The sequence below is a fragment of the Pyxicephalus adspersus genome, chromosome 8 (assembly GCF_032062135.1).
Source record: "Pyxicephalus adspersus chromosome 8, UCB_Pads_2.0, whole genome shotgun sequence".
NCBI classification, from domain to species: domain Eukaryota; kingdom Metazoa; phylum Chordata; class Amphibia; order Anura; family Pyxicephalidae; genus Pyxicephalus; species Pyxicephalus adspersus.
The window spans coordinates 71,447,540-71,462,458 of NC_092865.1; the positions used below are offsets into that span (position 1 = coordinate 71,447,540).

General features: G+C 39.5%; 1 protein-coding gene across 1 annotated transcript in view; it reads left to right on the forward strand.

Annotated features, from left to right (window-relative positions):
- Positions 1 to 4,845: 4,845 nt before the first annotated feature.
- The window catches only part of NOL12 (nucleolar protein 12), a 12,875-nt gene continuing 2,801 nt past the window's right edge, over positions 4,846 to 14,919 (forward strand). Inside the window, exons 1-4 of the mRNA XM_072421118.1 lie at positions 4,846 to 4,985; positions 6,966 to 7,089; positions 8,904 to 9,009; positions 10,099 to 10,296. Of these exons, the coding sequence (XP_072277219.1) occupies positions 7,019 to 7,089; positions 8,904 to 9,009; positions 10,099 to 10,296 (375 nt within the window). The 5' untranslated portion in view covers positions 4,846 to 4,985; positions 6,966 to 7,018. The remainder of the gene's footprint in view (positions 4,986 to 6,965; positions 7,090 to 8,903; positions 9,010 to 10,098; positions 10,297 to 14,919) is intronic.

Here is a 14,919-nt window from a genome sequence, read left to right on the forward strand (position 1 = left end):
AGGTACTGAAGAAGCCACAAGCCTTGAATGGTTCTACTGGAACCTGTCATGGGAATTCCTGGACTATTTTACAGCTCTCCAAGAAGATGTCTAATATCCATGTTAATTCTCCCCCTCTCTATGTACCTGCAAGGAATAGTAAAATTGATAACTGAGATTTTCTTGTTGTTTAAAATCTTTACTTCTCTCTTTACTTCTCTCTACTTCTATTCCCAATTCGCCCTAACTACCCTTCCCACCTTGAATAAATGTTAAAAACTAATGGTAAGTCCAATGGTACTATAAGTAATTGTACTTTTTTTTTCTTTTTCATATATCTTTAACGACCAGGTGCAAACTACTCAGGAATTCTTGTTCTGACTGCTGGAACAAACATGGTTGTGTTATATACCAGAGGTGGAAACTTGAGTCATCCGACTCCGAATGTACCTAAACTTTTGCAACACCAACACCAAGTGCAACGCCATTTTTTTTTTTTTTTTAAAGGGAGCAGCACTGCCCCCTAATTCTCGATCACCTAGGCAATCGAGAATGAATGGGAGTGCAAAGCCTCCTGGGATACCTACGTCACGCATCCCAGGAGGCTCTTGGGTGCTACTTCGATTTCACTGCACATTTTTTCCCATTTATGTCACCCAATCTCGCGCCTGGGTCAGGTGACGTAGAAAGATGAACAAGGTAGAGGATGCGAAGATGGGGGGGCCCAGAGTGCCAGCCCAAAGACGGATGCCGGGACAACACGGGACCTGATGTAAGAGACCTCCGGACCGTTCGACTGCCCTGCGCGATTAAAGGTAAGTAAATTTTTTTTGTTTTGAGGGACTTTTGAATTTAGTTCACCTAATGAACTACTTGCAACTCGACTCTGGGTTTTCCCCAGCAACTTGCAACTCATGACTTGCTTTCTCTGCTGACAGTTGAAGGGGGAAGGGAGGAAGGCAGTAAGGCTTCTGTTACACAGCCCCCTCCCCTTCAGCTTTTAGAAAAGAAATCTTAGAATACTAGAAAGGTGGGCAGGAAGGCAGTGAGTTTTCTGTAACATAACACCGCCTTCCTTCCTGCCTTTCTTGCTTTCTAAGTTTTCTCCTCTGACAGCTGAAGGGGGGGGGGGCGTGTTACAAAATCCTCACTGCCTTCCTCCCTTCCCCCTTTAGCTGTCAAAGGAGAAAGCTGTGGACTTAAGAGTGTGATCCTGTGCTCAAGAACACGATCTGAGCTCTGTTTCTATATGGGGACAAATGGGAATAAATGAAGTGACTTGACTCGGGACTCGACTTGGAAGAATTATTGGTGACTTGAGACTTGACTTGGAACTCTACTTGGACTTGAAGTCACCGACTTAGACCAACCTCTGTTATATACTACTTTATCTTGCTATATGTTTTAATGTATTCCAATGTGATTATTAATTTGTTTAGTTTACTTCCTTTTTTTGTAATTGTACCTTATTGTTAATGTGTGTTTCCTTTGTTGTACTTACCTAATAAAGCTTTAATTTAAAAAAATGAAAAATAAACAAACAAAAACAAAAAAAAAACAAAAACAACAAAAAAATACATTGTAAAAGTAGTAGTGACATAATTACTATGCTGCACCTAACCTATTCAGAGACCAGATCTGTGGGTGAGACCAAAAAGGTCCACTACTATAGGGTGTCATAGAAAACTAAAGGAAGGGGGCAGATAAAAGATCACTCATTTCCTGTCTGATAGACTACAAGCAATATCAAGCCCTCTCCCACTCCATGCTCCATGTGTGCTCCATGGCCACGTCAACTTCTACTTAAGCTATTTGCTTTCCTTTTCTTCCAGTCATTTAGTTAGTTATTACATTAATAATATTATATACGGTATTTATATAGCACCGTCATATTACGCAGAGCTTTGCAAAGTCCATAGTCATGTCACTAGCTGTCCATCAAAGGGGCTGTGTGTGTTACCTAGGACAGGCTTCATGCAGAAACAAATGTGCGCTCCTCCAACCTGAAACTTGTATCCTAATTAATAAGAATCTGCATTCCTTTGCTGCATGTCTCCTCTGGTGTAGCAGTTAGTGGTGCTGACTCATATGCTTATGGTTGTGGGTTTAAGATTGGGCAGTGATGAAAGCCAAAGCCTTAGGTAAATCTGAAAGAAAAAAAAACTGAAAGTAATTCATATTTTAACAGAATTATTTCTTTCTATATATTGTAATAACATCTTATTTTTAAGAGCCTCATCTGCATGTTGGGCTCTATCTAACCAATGTCTAAGCTCTGTATGATTCGGGCAGTATATGCAGAACAGGGGATATGTTGATTATTAAAAATAAGATTTTATAAAATTTCAAAAAATGCCTAGGGTTACACCAGCTTACGATCTTTTCAGCAAAGCTCAAATTTACAACATTTAAATATTAATGGATAAAATAAAACCTTGTGCCACTAACAATAACACCAGCAAGTTTCTAAAATGTATTTATTCAGAAACACATTACGTTCTGAGTTTTACCACGTATGCTATAATTGTATTTATTGTGCTGGGAATTCATGAACTGTCACATCCTCCTGGCCTGGCCAATCAAGATGTCTGAAGATCCTGTACAGGAAGAGAAGAAAGAAGAAGTTGGCAGAAGCTTTCTTAACTTTCCCTACATGCTGCATTTAGGGTATGTGCACCTACATTCTCCTATTCAAATCACTTTTAAAGGGGTCTTTTAAAAATAAAATACACATCAATGCAAAACACGTATTGTATGTTACCATACATGAGCATGTATAACGTTAAAATAAAAGAATACACCTTCATCTGCAAATTTGTTCAAGGTTAGTGACTTAAAGAGAAAATGTACATTCAAACTAGGCCTATCTAGATGTTCCATTGAAATCCAAGGAAGTTTTACTGCTCAGGTGGTGGTGGATGTATCACCAAACTCCTTGTACACGCTCTTATCATGTCTCGTCTAGACTGCTGTAACCTTCTCCTCTCTGGTATTCCCCTAACCAGACTCTCTCCTCTACAATCTATTATGAATAATGCAGTCAGACTTATCCATTCTTACCACCTACTCACCCCATACACAGCCTACCCACCTACCTACCAAATACACAGCCTTCCCACCTACCCACCTACCTGATACACAGGCTTCCCATCTACCTACCCCATACACAGCCTTCCCACCTACCTACCAAATACACAGCCTTCCCACCTACCCACCTACCTGATACATAGCCTTCCCACCTACCTACCCCATACACAGCAATCCCACCTATCCACCTACCTGATACATAGCCTTCCCACCACTCCTCTTCTGCTGCCTCCATTTGCCTTCAAATCCCTCCACAGTTCTTACCCCACTTACCTTTCTGACCTGGTGGAAAAATACTCCCCTAGCCGCTCTCTTCTTTCCTCCAATGACCTGCCAATGACTTCCTCACACGCACGGCTCCAAGACTTTTCTAGAGCTGCCCCGACTCTCTGGAATGGTCTTCCTCGTCTTATTTGGCTTCCTCCTACTTTCTGCTCACTCAGCACTCAAAACCCAACACTTCAACCTCACCTACCCGTCTTGTTCTGTCTCCTAATCCCTTCTGACTCACCCACCACTCCATATTCCCCTCCTATTGTGTGTTACTTCGCCTACCTCCTAGATTGTAAGCTCTTCAGTCCTCTCCTCCTCCTGTGTCATTGTCTGTATCTGTCTGTCAAACCCCTATTTAATGTACAGCACTGCGTAATATGTTGGTGCTATATAAATCCTGTTTATTATTAATAATAATAATATTATATAATGTTGCAGCTTCTGGGAAACACTGAAATCTTTATGGAGGAAAATGAAAAGCAGGATAAGTGTACATTGTTTGAAAGTACAGTAACTCTACAATGTATTAAGGGTATCAGGAGTTGATACTAAAGCGTACCTAAACTCAACATTTTTTACATAAAAGGATAGACAGTAATAATGTATTTTTTTTTTTTTTTTTAAAGTTGCAGTAGCGACCCTTTAAGTGTTGATCGCCGCGGCAGAGGCTCCTGGAATACCTACATCATGCATCAGGGGGGCTCCGGCTGCTCGTTCTGCGCATGCTCTGATCTCGGACATGTGCAGAGGGGGATTTTTTCCGGAAAGAGATGCCGATCTCACGTATGCGCAGTGGGATCGGCTCTTTTACCCCTTCACAGCGGCTACATCACCCGATCTCACGCCTGCAAAGAGCAAGATTGGGTGACGGAGCAAAAAGACGACAAAAGAGAAGATAGAAGATGGCAGCGCCCGGCGCTTCCTCTGCGCCGGGACAAAAAGGAATTTCAGGATGACTCGGGACCGGATCGCAAGAAGTACCAGCGCCATTGAGGGATCTATAGGATTAAAAGCACGTGTGATTTTTTTTATTTTCAGTTTAGTTTAAGGCAAACAATTGGCCTTTTTTAATATAGGACATCTGTGACGCCAGGCTCTATGTTTCTTTCTGACAAAACTCTTTCAATGATTCATTTTCAGTTCAAATCTAAAATGTGAGCAGGAACACAATGTGTCCTATAATGGGAAGAGGACAGAACTAAGGTGCAGCCTGCATTGCTGGGAAGGATAATGGACACCACAAGTCACCACAATTTATATTGCAGATTTCTTTCAGGATGACTTAAAAATGGCTTTTCACAATAAAATGTTTTTGGTAATGGGAAATTAAAATGATGTGCAAAGAATACCACGCTTTCTGTTTATTATTTTTTTTCACACTTTGGCACACTTGTGTGTGAAAAGAACCCCCAAACTACTAAACACAAGAATCCTGTCATCTCTTCTCTTACTAATGCGGCGCGTTTATGTGACGTCACTACTGCAAGGCCGGAAGTCAGTGTGAGGCGCGTGTTGTATGTATGTGAGTGATACTCTATGGAAACGTGTTGCCGGTTTGTCTGCCGCAGAGCTGGGCGGGCTGCACCTTTCTGGCAGTGTTGAAGCGGCAAGTTTTATAATCTGAATTCTGGGCTCCATTGGGAAATGTAGGTGAAAGGTATTGGTGAATAATACACGGACATTGCACAGTATACAGCTGGTGGTGACATTTTGTGTCAGTGGAGTCACTTTGCTGTCAGTCAGTGCTGTGATTCTATGCTGGGCCTGCTGTGTAATCTGCATCATGGTTATCCCTGGATTCAGCTCCCAGCACAGGACTTCCTGTATTCTCTGTGTGCCAGTATTGGAAGTGTTGTGTATGTACTGTGTGTAATATGTGTGCATATTATGTGTATGTACTGTGTGTGTACTATGTGTAATATGTGTATATAGTGTGTGTGTACTGTGTGTAGTATGTGTATGTAATGTGTAATGTTTACAAAGGTGCCCAGAAATGAGGAATTCTGGAAAAATCAGCAGTATCTAAAAGCTGCATTCACTTAAAGCGCACCTAAACCCAGTAATTTCACTTTGCATAAAAGAGTAGACAACCGTTTTATGTAAAGTAAAAATTCAGCTTTTTTTTTTAGTGCAACATCCTTTAAAAAAAAAAAAGTGTGCAGCACTGCCCTGCCTAGGTGATCGAGAATGAATGGGAGCACGGAGCCTCCGGGATACCTACTTCAGGCATCCCGGGAGGCTGTTGGGTGCTGCACATGCGTGAGATCGGCAACTCGTTCCCCTTGTTGGAAAAATGTCTCTTCTGCGCATGCCAGGGATAGGCCCCTATGTTTTATTATTGTAGGAGGCAGATACATACCCTATGTGATACTAGTGACATGTCCACTTTATAGAGACATGTGGGGTTTGGTAAACCCATGTCCCACCTGTCACTAGCTGATGGATATTAGGACAGATTTTGCTTCTGCACCACACAGGTTTGAGCACATCCTGAAAATTCATCAGGTGGTGGTTAGGAATTAATGTTCTTGATGTGCAGAAAAGCAGCCCAGGACTCTAAAGGTAAACCATTACCATAAACCATTACTTATAAAATCTTACAGTCTCCTTACAGGGAGCAAAGAGATTAAGACTAGATGTTAAAGCGGAACTAGACCCAAAATAAAAACAATCACTCTTGCCTTTAATCCCGCAGGTCCGTCGGGAGGTTTCTTCATTTGGGTCCTACGTCGTCCCGGTATCCGTGTTTGGCCCGGTGCTTCCTCCATGCCGGGTGCGGACATGTTCTTGTCTCTACTTCCAGGTTCCTCTTCCCATGTCACCTGATCTCGCACTGCTCAGCCGCGAGATCGGGTGATGTAAATGTAGAAAAAAAGATTGACAATCTGACTGCACATGCGTGACGGCAATTTTTTTTCCATTAATGAAAGGGCTCCTTCTGCGCATGCGTTGTCAGGCCATTTGCAGAAGCAGCTGCCAGGAGCCTCCCAGCATTTGTGACGTAGGTATCCAGGGAGGCTTTGCGCCAGCGATCAAGACATAAAGGGGAGGTGTTGCACTTAAGAAAATAAATAATTTTTACTTTAAATTAAAGGGTTGTCTACCCTTCTATGTAAATTAAAAGTTTTGAGTTTAGGTACGCTTTAACCTAATCACCAAAATATTCTCTAATGTTTAAAGTAAACATTAAAAGTAATTTTCAGTGATTTTTCTGCCGCCTTTTTTAGGATAATAACTTATGGTCGTTTTCACACTATTCCCGTTATGGAGTGAGACGTAAAACATTCCTTGAGCTCACCATGAGCAATGATGTACTGGCATTGCTCAAGCTACTGCATATTGATAGGCGTGGAGATGTAATAATGGGGGAAGGGTTAGGTACTTCTGCAATCTGACTTCCCCAGCATCGTATCCTTGATACATAAAAGGTAACTAGTGAAAATATCCCTGAAGTGAAGGTAACAACTGCATGATGCATTTATCTCTAAAGTTGATAGAAACAGCTGTAAAAACCTGACAGAGGTATTCACCCTTCTCCATAATAGCCAAGCATTTGCAATAGCATTGTGCTCCAAATTTATGTACTTTGTTTCTAATTTTTTGTTTTTTTTTGTCTTTGTTTTTAGATATCCCAACCCCAAAGTTCTTGTTCTGACATTTTTTGTTAATTAAAAAAAAAATGGGAAAACGAAAAAATAGGAAAGTTTCCTCTAGCCGACGAGAGCTGGTTTTTGATGAGGAGAAGAGAAGGTGAGTGATGAAGTGTACAAAGGTTATATAAGAAATCACTTTTGCAAACTCCTTAGGTAACTAAAATTCTTACATGAACCATCGGCATCTTCACTTTGTCTCCTACAGGAAGTTGGAAGCACCTCCTTAACACGTGTTGCTCTTAATAATTGAATTATGATTACTATAAATAACTAGGTAGCAGAGCTCTACTCTCTAATTTTTTTTTTTTATCTGATGGAAGCTGTAGCTGGTTGGTCAAATTGGGTTAAGCAACATTCATCAAGTGCTTCTAGTTGTTTGTTCCATAGGTATCCAGTAACCCCTATAATTATGCCCACTTTGTACTTCCCTCTATACTTTGTTCCAGCTGTTTAATGGTCACCCACTGGGTGTGTCTCATTTTAAAATAGCCTTGGTATTGTGTTTGTGTTAAGTATGTAATATTACAGAAGGGACATGGCCTCTCCCTTAACGTGCATTTAAGATTCTTCCTGCTTGCATATCAGATAATGAAACAGAGAAATTTGTAAGCAAGAGACAAGGTAAAAAAAATAAAATTAAACAATATTAGATGTCCGGGATAATGCCCTCAGGTGGCACTACATTAAAATCAGACAGGATACTGTAGTGGAAATCATAGGATTAGGAAGTCATCAAACAACTTTTTTTTTTTGCTTTAATAAATCAAAGTTAAAACTCTATCAAACAAATAGGAAACCATATGTAAATATGACCCAGTGACACTGCTACTTTCTCTGGGCACAAACTTGTTTTTAGTTAGATCAAGGCAAAGTTTTCTGGAAATTATGGTCTCCACATATTCTGGACTAAATAGGAGAGAGTCCACCTGGCTTGTTATCAATGCACAGTTCAAAAGCTAGCATTTTAGTTGCTATGAATAGCTTTCATATCTAGAAAGGCACCAATAATGCTAAGCGTGATATACAGTTTTTGCAGTAACATAACTGTCACTCCTTGAAAACATTTGGTGTATTATGAAAAAAAAAAAGCAGACCCAGTAAAGAGCAGTTGAATTTCTGTATTACACAAAAACAGGACAACATTTTACTTTAAATTTACACAAGTTCTCTCCCGTTCCTAAATGGCTACAGAGTGTTATTAGAAGAGGCGATGGAACACAGTGGTAAACTCTTTCCTGTTTCAATTTTTTGAAATGTGTTTCTGGCATCGAAATAAACATTTTAAAATCAAGAACAGAGCTGTCTAAAAATGACTTCAGTTCCAAAAGATTAAAGCCCTATTCTTGTGTTGACTGTTAGATAAGATCTTAGAGGTGTGTACAGGTCTGGACAGCTGAGTTTATTTTTTTTTCAATGAGGGTTAGGTTTTTATTTAAGGAATAAATATTAAAAAATGTAGCTATTTTTTTGAAGAGTATACTAATTTCTCCACCTCCTCCACACACTATACTTTTTGTAAGTGCAGGCTTTAACCCCACTCTTCCAAGATGTTCGTGCATAGGGTTTGTCACCATACCTGTACCTGTGCCTGTACCTGGATAGACCATGTGGCAGGGTCCATATCTTGGAGGAGTGGGTTTACAAAAGAGTATTTTGGAGGTAGACCACCAAGGATAGGTTTCTGCATCCTTCAAAGACCCATGCAAAAACTACTAATGTTTTACAGAAATAATCACAACCGAATACATTTTGTTCATATAAAGTTTTATAGTACCAGGCAGCTGGTTGTGAGAATTCCTATGCTAAAGAAAGAAATAATCAGCATATGTCATTTCCACATTTTTGGGTTTATGTACCAAACTCTATAAAGATTGCCCTAGGCATCATATGTACATTTCTTTATTTTTAAAGAGAATACTTGACTGGTTTCCATAAAAGAAAATTACAAAGAAGAAAAGCAGCAGTGGAAGAAATCAAACAGAAAATAAAAGTAGAACAAAAGAAGATGAAGGAGGAGGTAAGATATGCCCCCACCATCATTTGTTTTCAAAGGGTTTTTTTATTGTGTAGTTTTGTAATTGGGGAAAAAAAATCTTGTACTGCAGGTTATAAGGTTTTCACCACTAAAATGAAGTCATGTACCTTTATTATTTAGGTACTCCACTTTACTAACAATGTCTCTGTTTTGTAGTAAATGTACAGCTCAGGAGTTGGAAAATTACAAGTTTTGTTTTGAGATGCAAGGGTCAGAAGCAAAATTCATGTATTGTTTAAATTGCAGGGGCCCCCCCCCCCCCTCCCCCCATCACAGGTCCACATCTGCGATGGCAAAGTAAGCGGGGTTATGACGTCACTACGGGGGAGGTTTCTCCCCTTTGACAACTGTCTCCCTGTGCATGCGCGGTCAGGAGCAGGTAATTTTAGTGACCAAAAAGGTTGGCGACCGCTGTGCTGGAGGACATCCAGCATCCTCAAGTCCTTTTACTCATCAGCTGAATGGTCCTTAGCCCACCCTTTCATTCTTCGTTTCTGATTTTAATCCCGGAGACACTAGTATCACATGTGTAGCATACCCACTGCTCACTTTTTTAATATGTCTGCATTGCAGAGAATTATTAATGATGTCACTAACGTTAAAATCGGATAGGTGATGAAAACAAAATTATAAGGCGGGGGGGTGCGCATAAAGTGGTAACGGCAGATTTAGCTACTGCTTTAATATTATCAGACTTCCTCCAACCTGCTGGTGCTTGAACATTTGCACACTGAGTTCTGTAGTAATTTAGGTGGGAGCGCATGGCATCTCATGTTCAACAGTAGACACAAGTCATAGTTTCATGACTCTCCAGCTGTCTGCTCTCTGTACATATGGTCGGCTTCCTCATGGGTGTTGGTGTGACTGCCTTTACACTTCGAATTGACTTTCCAATGGGAGTTTGTGGGACTCCGTACTGTGAAAGGTAGATGACTGACTATGCAGGTGACGCTGTATCAGTGATTCCGTGCAGCGGAAACTGTACTTGTAAGGAACCTGGATGGCATATTTAGATGAGTATTTCTTGCTTCACAAGGTTAAACAAAACTTCAATGTTGAAGGGTGGCATAGTTTTTCCCCGAAAGTGGGATTGGAAAAAAAAAATCCAACGTTTTTTTTTTCCTAGAGGAAATTGATGAAGTAGAGAGACTGGTAACTGCTAAAACAGAGTCAGTTCTGTATGATCATCCCAGTCACACAGTAACTGTAACAACCATTAGCGATTTGGACCTCTCTGGAGTAGGCCTTCTGCCTCCTGGCATCATAGAGGTAAATTATATATGTATCTCAGATAAACCGCCCCTGTCTCCTAAATTACCAATTCATAATGTTGAGGTTTGTGTGCAATAAGCATTAGTCAAGCTTGCGCGATGTTTTAGTAAAGCTTCCAAAACATATGGAACTACAGCTGATTCACAGAAACATAAAGCCATCATTGATTAGTGTTGTACTATGGTTCCTAATAGGTTTTAGAAGCATTCATGATGTTTGTACATACAGTTAAACATGCGCACCTAGACAGCAAAATTCAAGCTTTTTAAGCACTCTGATCATATCAGCTCTGTTAACAAAGTGTAACCTTGTGTAGCTGTGTTACCAGAGTGAAACCTCGTGTAGCTGTGTACACAACAGTATGTTATTGTTGCTGATAAATTTAAGATTCAGTTTTCTAATAATAGGACTCAGAAATTACAAAAAAATCACCAAAATTATGAATTTATTTGCCATAATGTTAAACTTTAATGATAAGCCATATATGTAAGAAATTAGTTTAAATGTTGCCTAGTTTGAACTAGTTTAAAATACTGATTTTTTTTTTTATATATATAAATAAGTAAAATACCAAATTTTAAAATACTGACTTTGTAATTTCTGTAGTACATGTGCTATAGATTTGGCTTGGGTGCATATGAACCTTTTGTCGGTTATTTGTTTTCTGTGCCCTTGGTAGGGAGATTTTAGGTTCTCTATTGGCCCTGGTGACTTTTATCTTCAACCAGAAAAAAAATAACTTTAGAAAAATGTACTTTAGTCTTGTGCTGCAACACAACCCAACTTTGAATAGACGCTAAAGCAGAAGTCTGTGCAAACATCTAAATACACTGTTGAAATTCTAATATATGTGATTTACAGCCAGGCAAGGAACACTCTTGTTTCTGGGCTCAGCAAACCGCCTCCAAAGCTCTCTAGTTTTCTCAGTGAACAATGAACAAGCACCAACTCCACCATGCCCAATGACAAGGGAGCTTGGGCTGATATTCAGGAAGTAGTCAAATCATTCTTCTTATTGGCTAAGGTCTTTGTGTTACAAACATTAAATGTGTAATAAGCTGGTAAAATCATATATGTTATATGCCTGTATATCTGGCTATATACATAGTGTAGGAGTTATTTTAAATGTATGAAACACACAAAAAAAGTTTTCACCCTGCATGACTTGTGATGAGACAAAGAGCAAGTTGATAAAGTAGGAGGTGAATCCCCAGTACAAGGATACTCTTAAGCCAAAGCCCACACTTTTTTGGCTTCTGAGCTACTTTTAAAATGACCAAGTCAAAATGATCTACCAACAATAAAAATGCTAAACATATATTTATTTATATACATACTGAGTATGACACAGAAGTGACTGAAACTTATGAGACCTTAAATGGCAGAACATTGCACAGACATTGCACTACAGGACTACAGTGACAGGAAAGCTACAGTCCACCTGTCATAGGAGAATGACGTGCTGCACAAGAAAAAGAACTGCTAATCTATACAAAGGTATCTCAGTAATTGAACCCTGACCCCGAGCCTGAACTGATTTGGCCACCCAGCACTGCTCACCTCAGACTGCCCTCCCTCCCTCTCTGCCTCCCTCCCCACTGTTACACGAGCCTTGGATGCAAAGTTCCTGGTGTCTGACGAAAGACATCCCCATAGACGTACAGCAGGGAGGGGTAAGGCAGGACTCTGCAATCGACTCATGTTGCCTTTGCCATCGACTAGTTGATCGCGATCAACGTGTTGGGCACGCCTGCTCTAAGAGCTGAGAACTGCCACAGCATTTATCAATATGCCCTTTAGCACATTACTCTTCATATTCTTCATTGTTATTATTCTTCACACTTTTTATTTTTTATTACTTTTTTAGTTCCAATTACTTATTACAATATTACTCACTACATTAGATGATAAAAGGTTACAAAATACAGACTCTAAACAATATAGATTTCTATAAAAATAGATATTTCCACAATATAAAAAAATACAAAAATATAGATTTTCTATAAAACTATAGATTTCTGCAAATGAAAACAATATAAATATAGTTTATGGTGCTCTATTTTGTGTAAGCACTATTACTAATCTCTAATATTGTTAGCAGCAGTTAGAAATATATTTTTATCTATTCAGGATATTGGTGTAACAGTGCCCCCCAGTGGGCTGCTGTGAACAGTCATCCCAGTAGGGAGGCAATTCTAACATAACTGCAGCATTTCAATTACCTATCTGTCTAGTTTGAGTGCCTCAGAACTAGACAGCTTTTTTTTAAAAAAAATAAAACATTCTTGGAGATAGAAGTGTGTATGTGATGTGTGGAAACAGTTTACGGGATGAATATATTTCATTTTGGAACAGGTAATTAATAATACTGCTTTTCATGATACATGGGGAAACCTGTCACATGTGCGGTGAAGCAGCATTCTTATCAGACATTGCATGCTGAAGGTGCACCTTGCTTCAATTTGACATGTACAGAGAAGCATTCAATAGTTACCATACTATTTAACTTTTTTTTTTTATATATCTGATGGAAAAAAAAGATTCAGAGCTGTCTTGTGTCCTCTCTGCACTTCCTGTGTTATCTCATAGAGCCTACCACAGAAGCTTGGACCACAGAATCATTAACATGTCGCTATTAGAGAGTTGAGATTAGAAGTAATTAAAAGACACTGCTTAGTGGAATTCTAAATTAAGTCAGTCAGGCCCAGACTCTTTTGTTTACCTGTCATGGATGCTAAAGGGGTTGGAAACCTTTACTTTCAAAAGAGCCATTTTGCCCCCTCTTCTACTACAGAAAAGTAGTCTGGAGCCACAAAAGATAACAGAGCATATAAACTTTTAAAAGTTTTAATCTTTTTTTATTTTACCTGTTACAACAACAGAATACAACAAACAGAAGTGCAGTGTGCTTGTGTAGGCCTACTTTGAAATAAATTAAACACTGAACTATGCCCCTGGTATCATGATTTATTTTATGAATTTGAGCAGTATTTATTGCATTTGGATCACTGGATTTATTATACTCATGATTAAAGTAATCAGTAATCTTTCTTGTATATACTTTCATATTTTAAAGTTCAGCAATCAAAATTCCTTTTCCTAAAATTATTAGGTAATTTATTTGGTAATTGATAAATAGATTATTAAATAATTAAACATATATAATATTAATATAAAGTTACGTAATTAAATTAATATAAAGCCTACATAATTATATCAAATGTTTACACACAATTATGTATATCAAATATTACATTGTAGGATTAAATCCTTAGAAACTTACGTTTAAACAGGGTAGATTTTTTTTATAGGCAGAGTTTATGTTCTGACGATGGCCCAAAGATGAAATTTTAGGGCGTTTTAGCCACAGGTGTTGCCTACTTGCACCTCTAGTTTTGTTCACCTGTAACCCGGGTTCCTGAGAAATTGGGGTTTAGGTGCTAGTAGCCTCCAGCAATGTGTAACGGTAGATTTTTTTATTAGGCAGAGTTCTTTATGTTCTGACAATGGCCTAACGATGACATTTTAGGGGGTGTTAGCCACAGGTGTCCCCCACTTGCACCTACATTTTTGGTTTTGTACATTTCCCTGTTTCAGAGAAATTGGGGTTCAAATTAGGGAAGGGGACAGGGTAGTGTAGTATGACATTTCTTTGTGACAGGTAGGTATAAATTTGGGGTTTGCACCTCCTTGCTATGTAAGTTGCCCCAGGGGTCCATAATTTGTATTTTTAATTTTGGCTTCTTGACACACTTTTAAAACAGAAACACTGATGTTCAATTTTAACTATTTTTTCTAACAATGACTCGCATATTTTTAAAGATGTTACAGGTGGGGAGATTAAACTTGGGGTACTGCTAGCTATCCAGGTCCCCTGTGTACCCTGAAAATTTCAGGTCGATAGGACATACTGTTCAGGAGATCTGGAGGTTTGTACTGGGAGGGATGTAAGTTTGCAGAACATGACTTGCAGCATTCATACACAAACACAGCTGTGAAACTTACCTGACAATGACGTCATTGTACACGCCCATTTGTACCCCTGGTAGATTTATTTCACAGGTAGATTTTTTTTCATTAGAACATCAGGAGGGGAGAAATCCCCCTCCTCCGCAGTGTCTACGGGAGGAAGGGGATCCCCCATCAGGGATCTCCTAATGGCAGCCTAAGGGAGCCACAATAGCGAGGCAAAAGAGCCACGGGTTATCTACCCCTGAGCTAGACTTATCTGTCTTTCCTTCCACTCCTCATTTGCTCCTTCTTTTTGCAAATTTCTACACTGACTTCCATTTCACCTCAGAACTAAATTCAACCTACTGTGCTTTGCTTTTCAATCACTTCCCACAGCACCTGTCCCATCTACAATTTAGACATAATACTTAATACTTTTCCCTGCTCCTTCTCTGTGATCTTTCCTCTGACACTGTTATCTCCCCCTTCTAATACAAATCCTGCGCTCCATTGGTATCTGTAACACTGCTCTCTCTGGGTTTGCTTCCTATCTGTCTGACCGCTCCTTTCAAGTTTCTTTCAATGGTAATTCCTCCTCCCCCACTCTCCTCCCTGTTGGTGTCCCCCAAGGGTCAGTTCTTGGACCGGTCCTCTTTTCTCTGTACACCT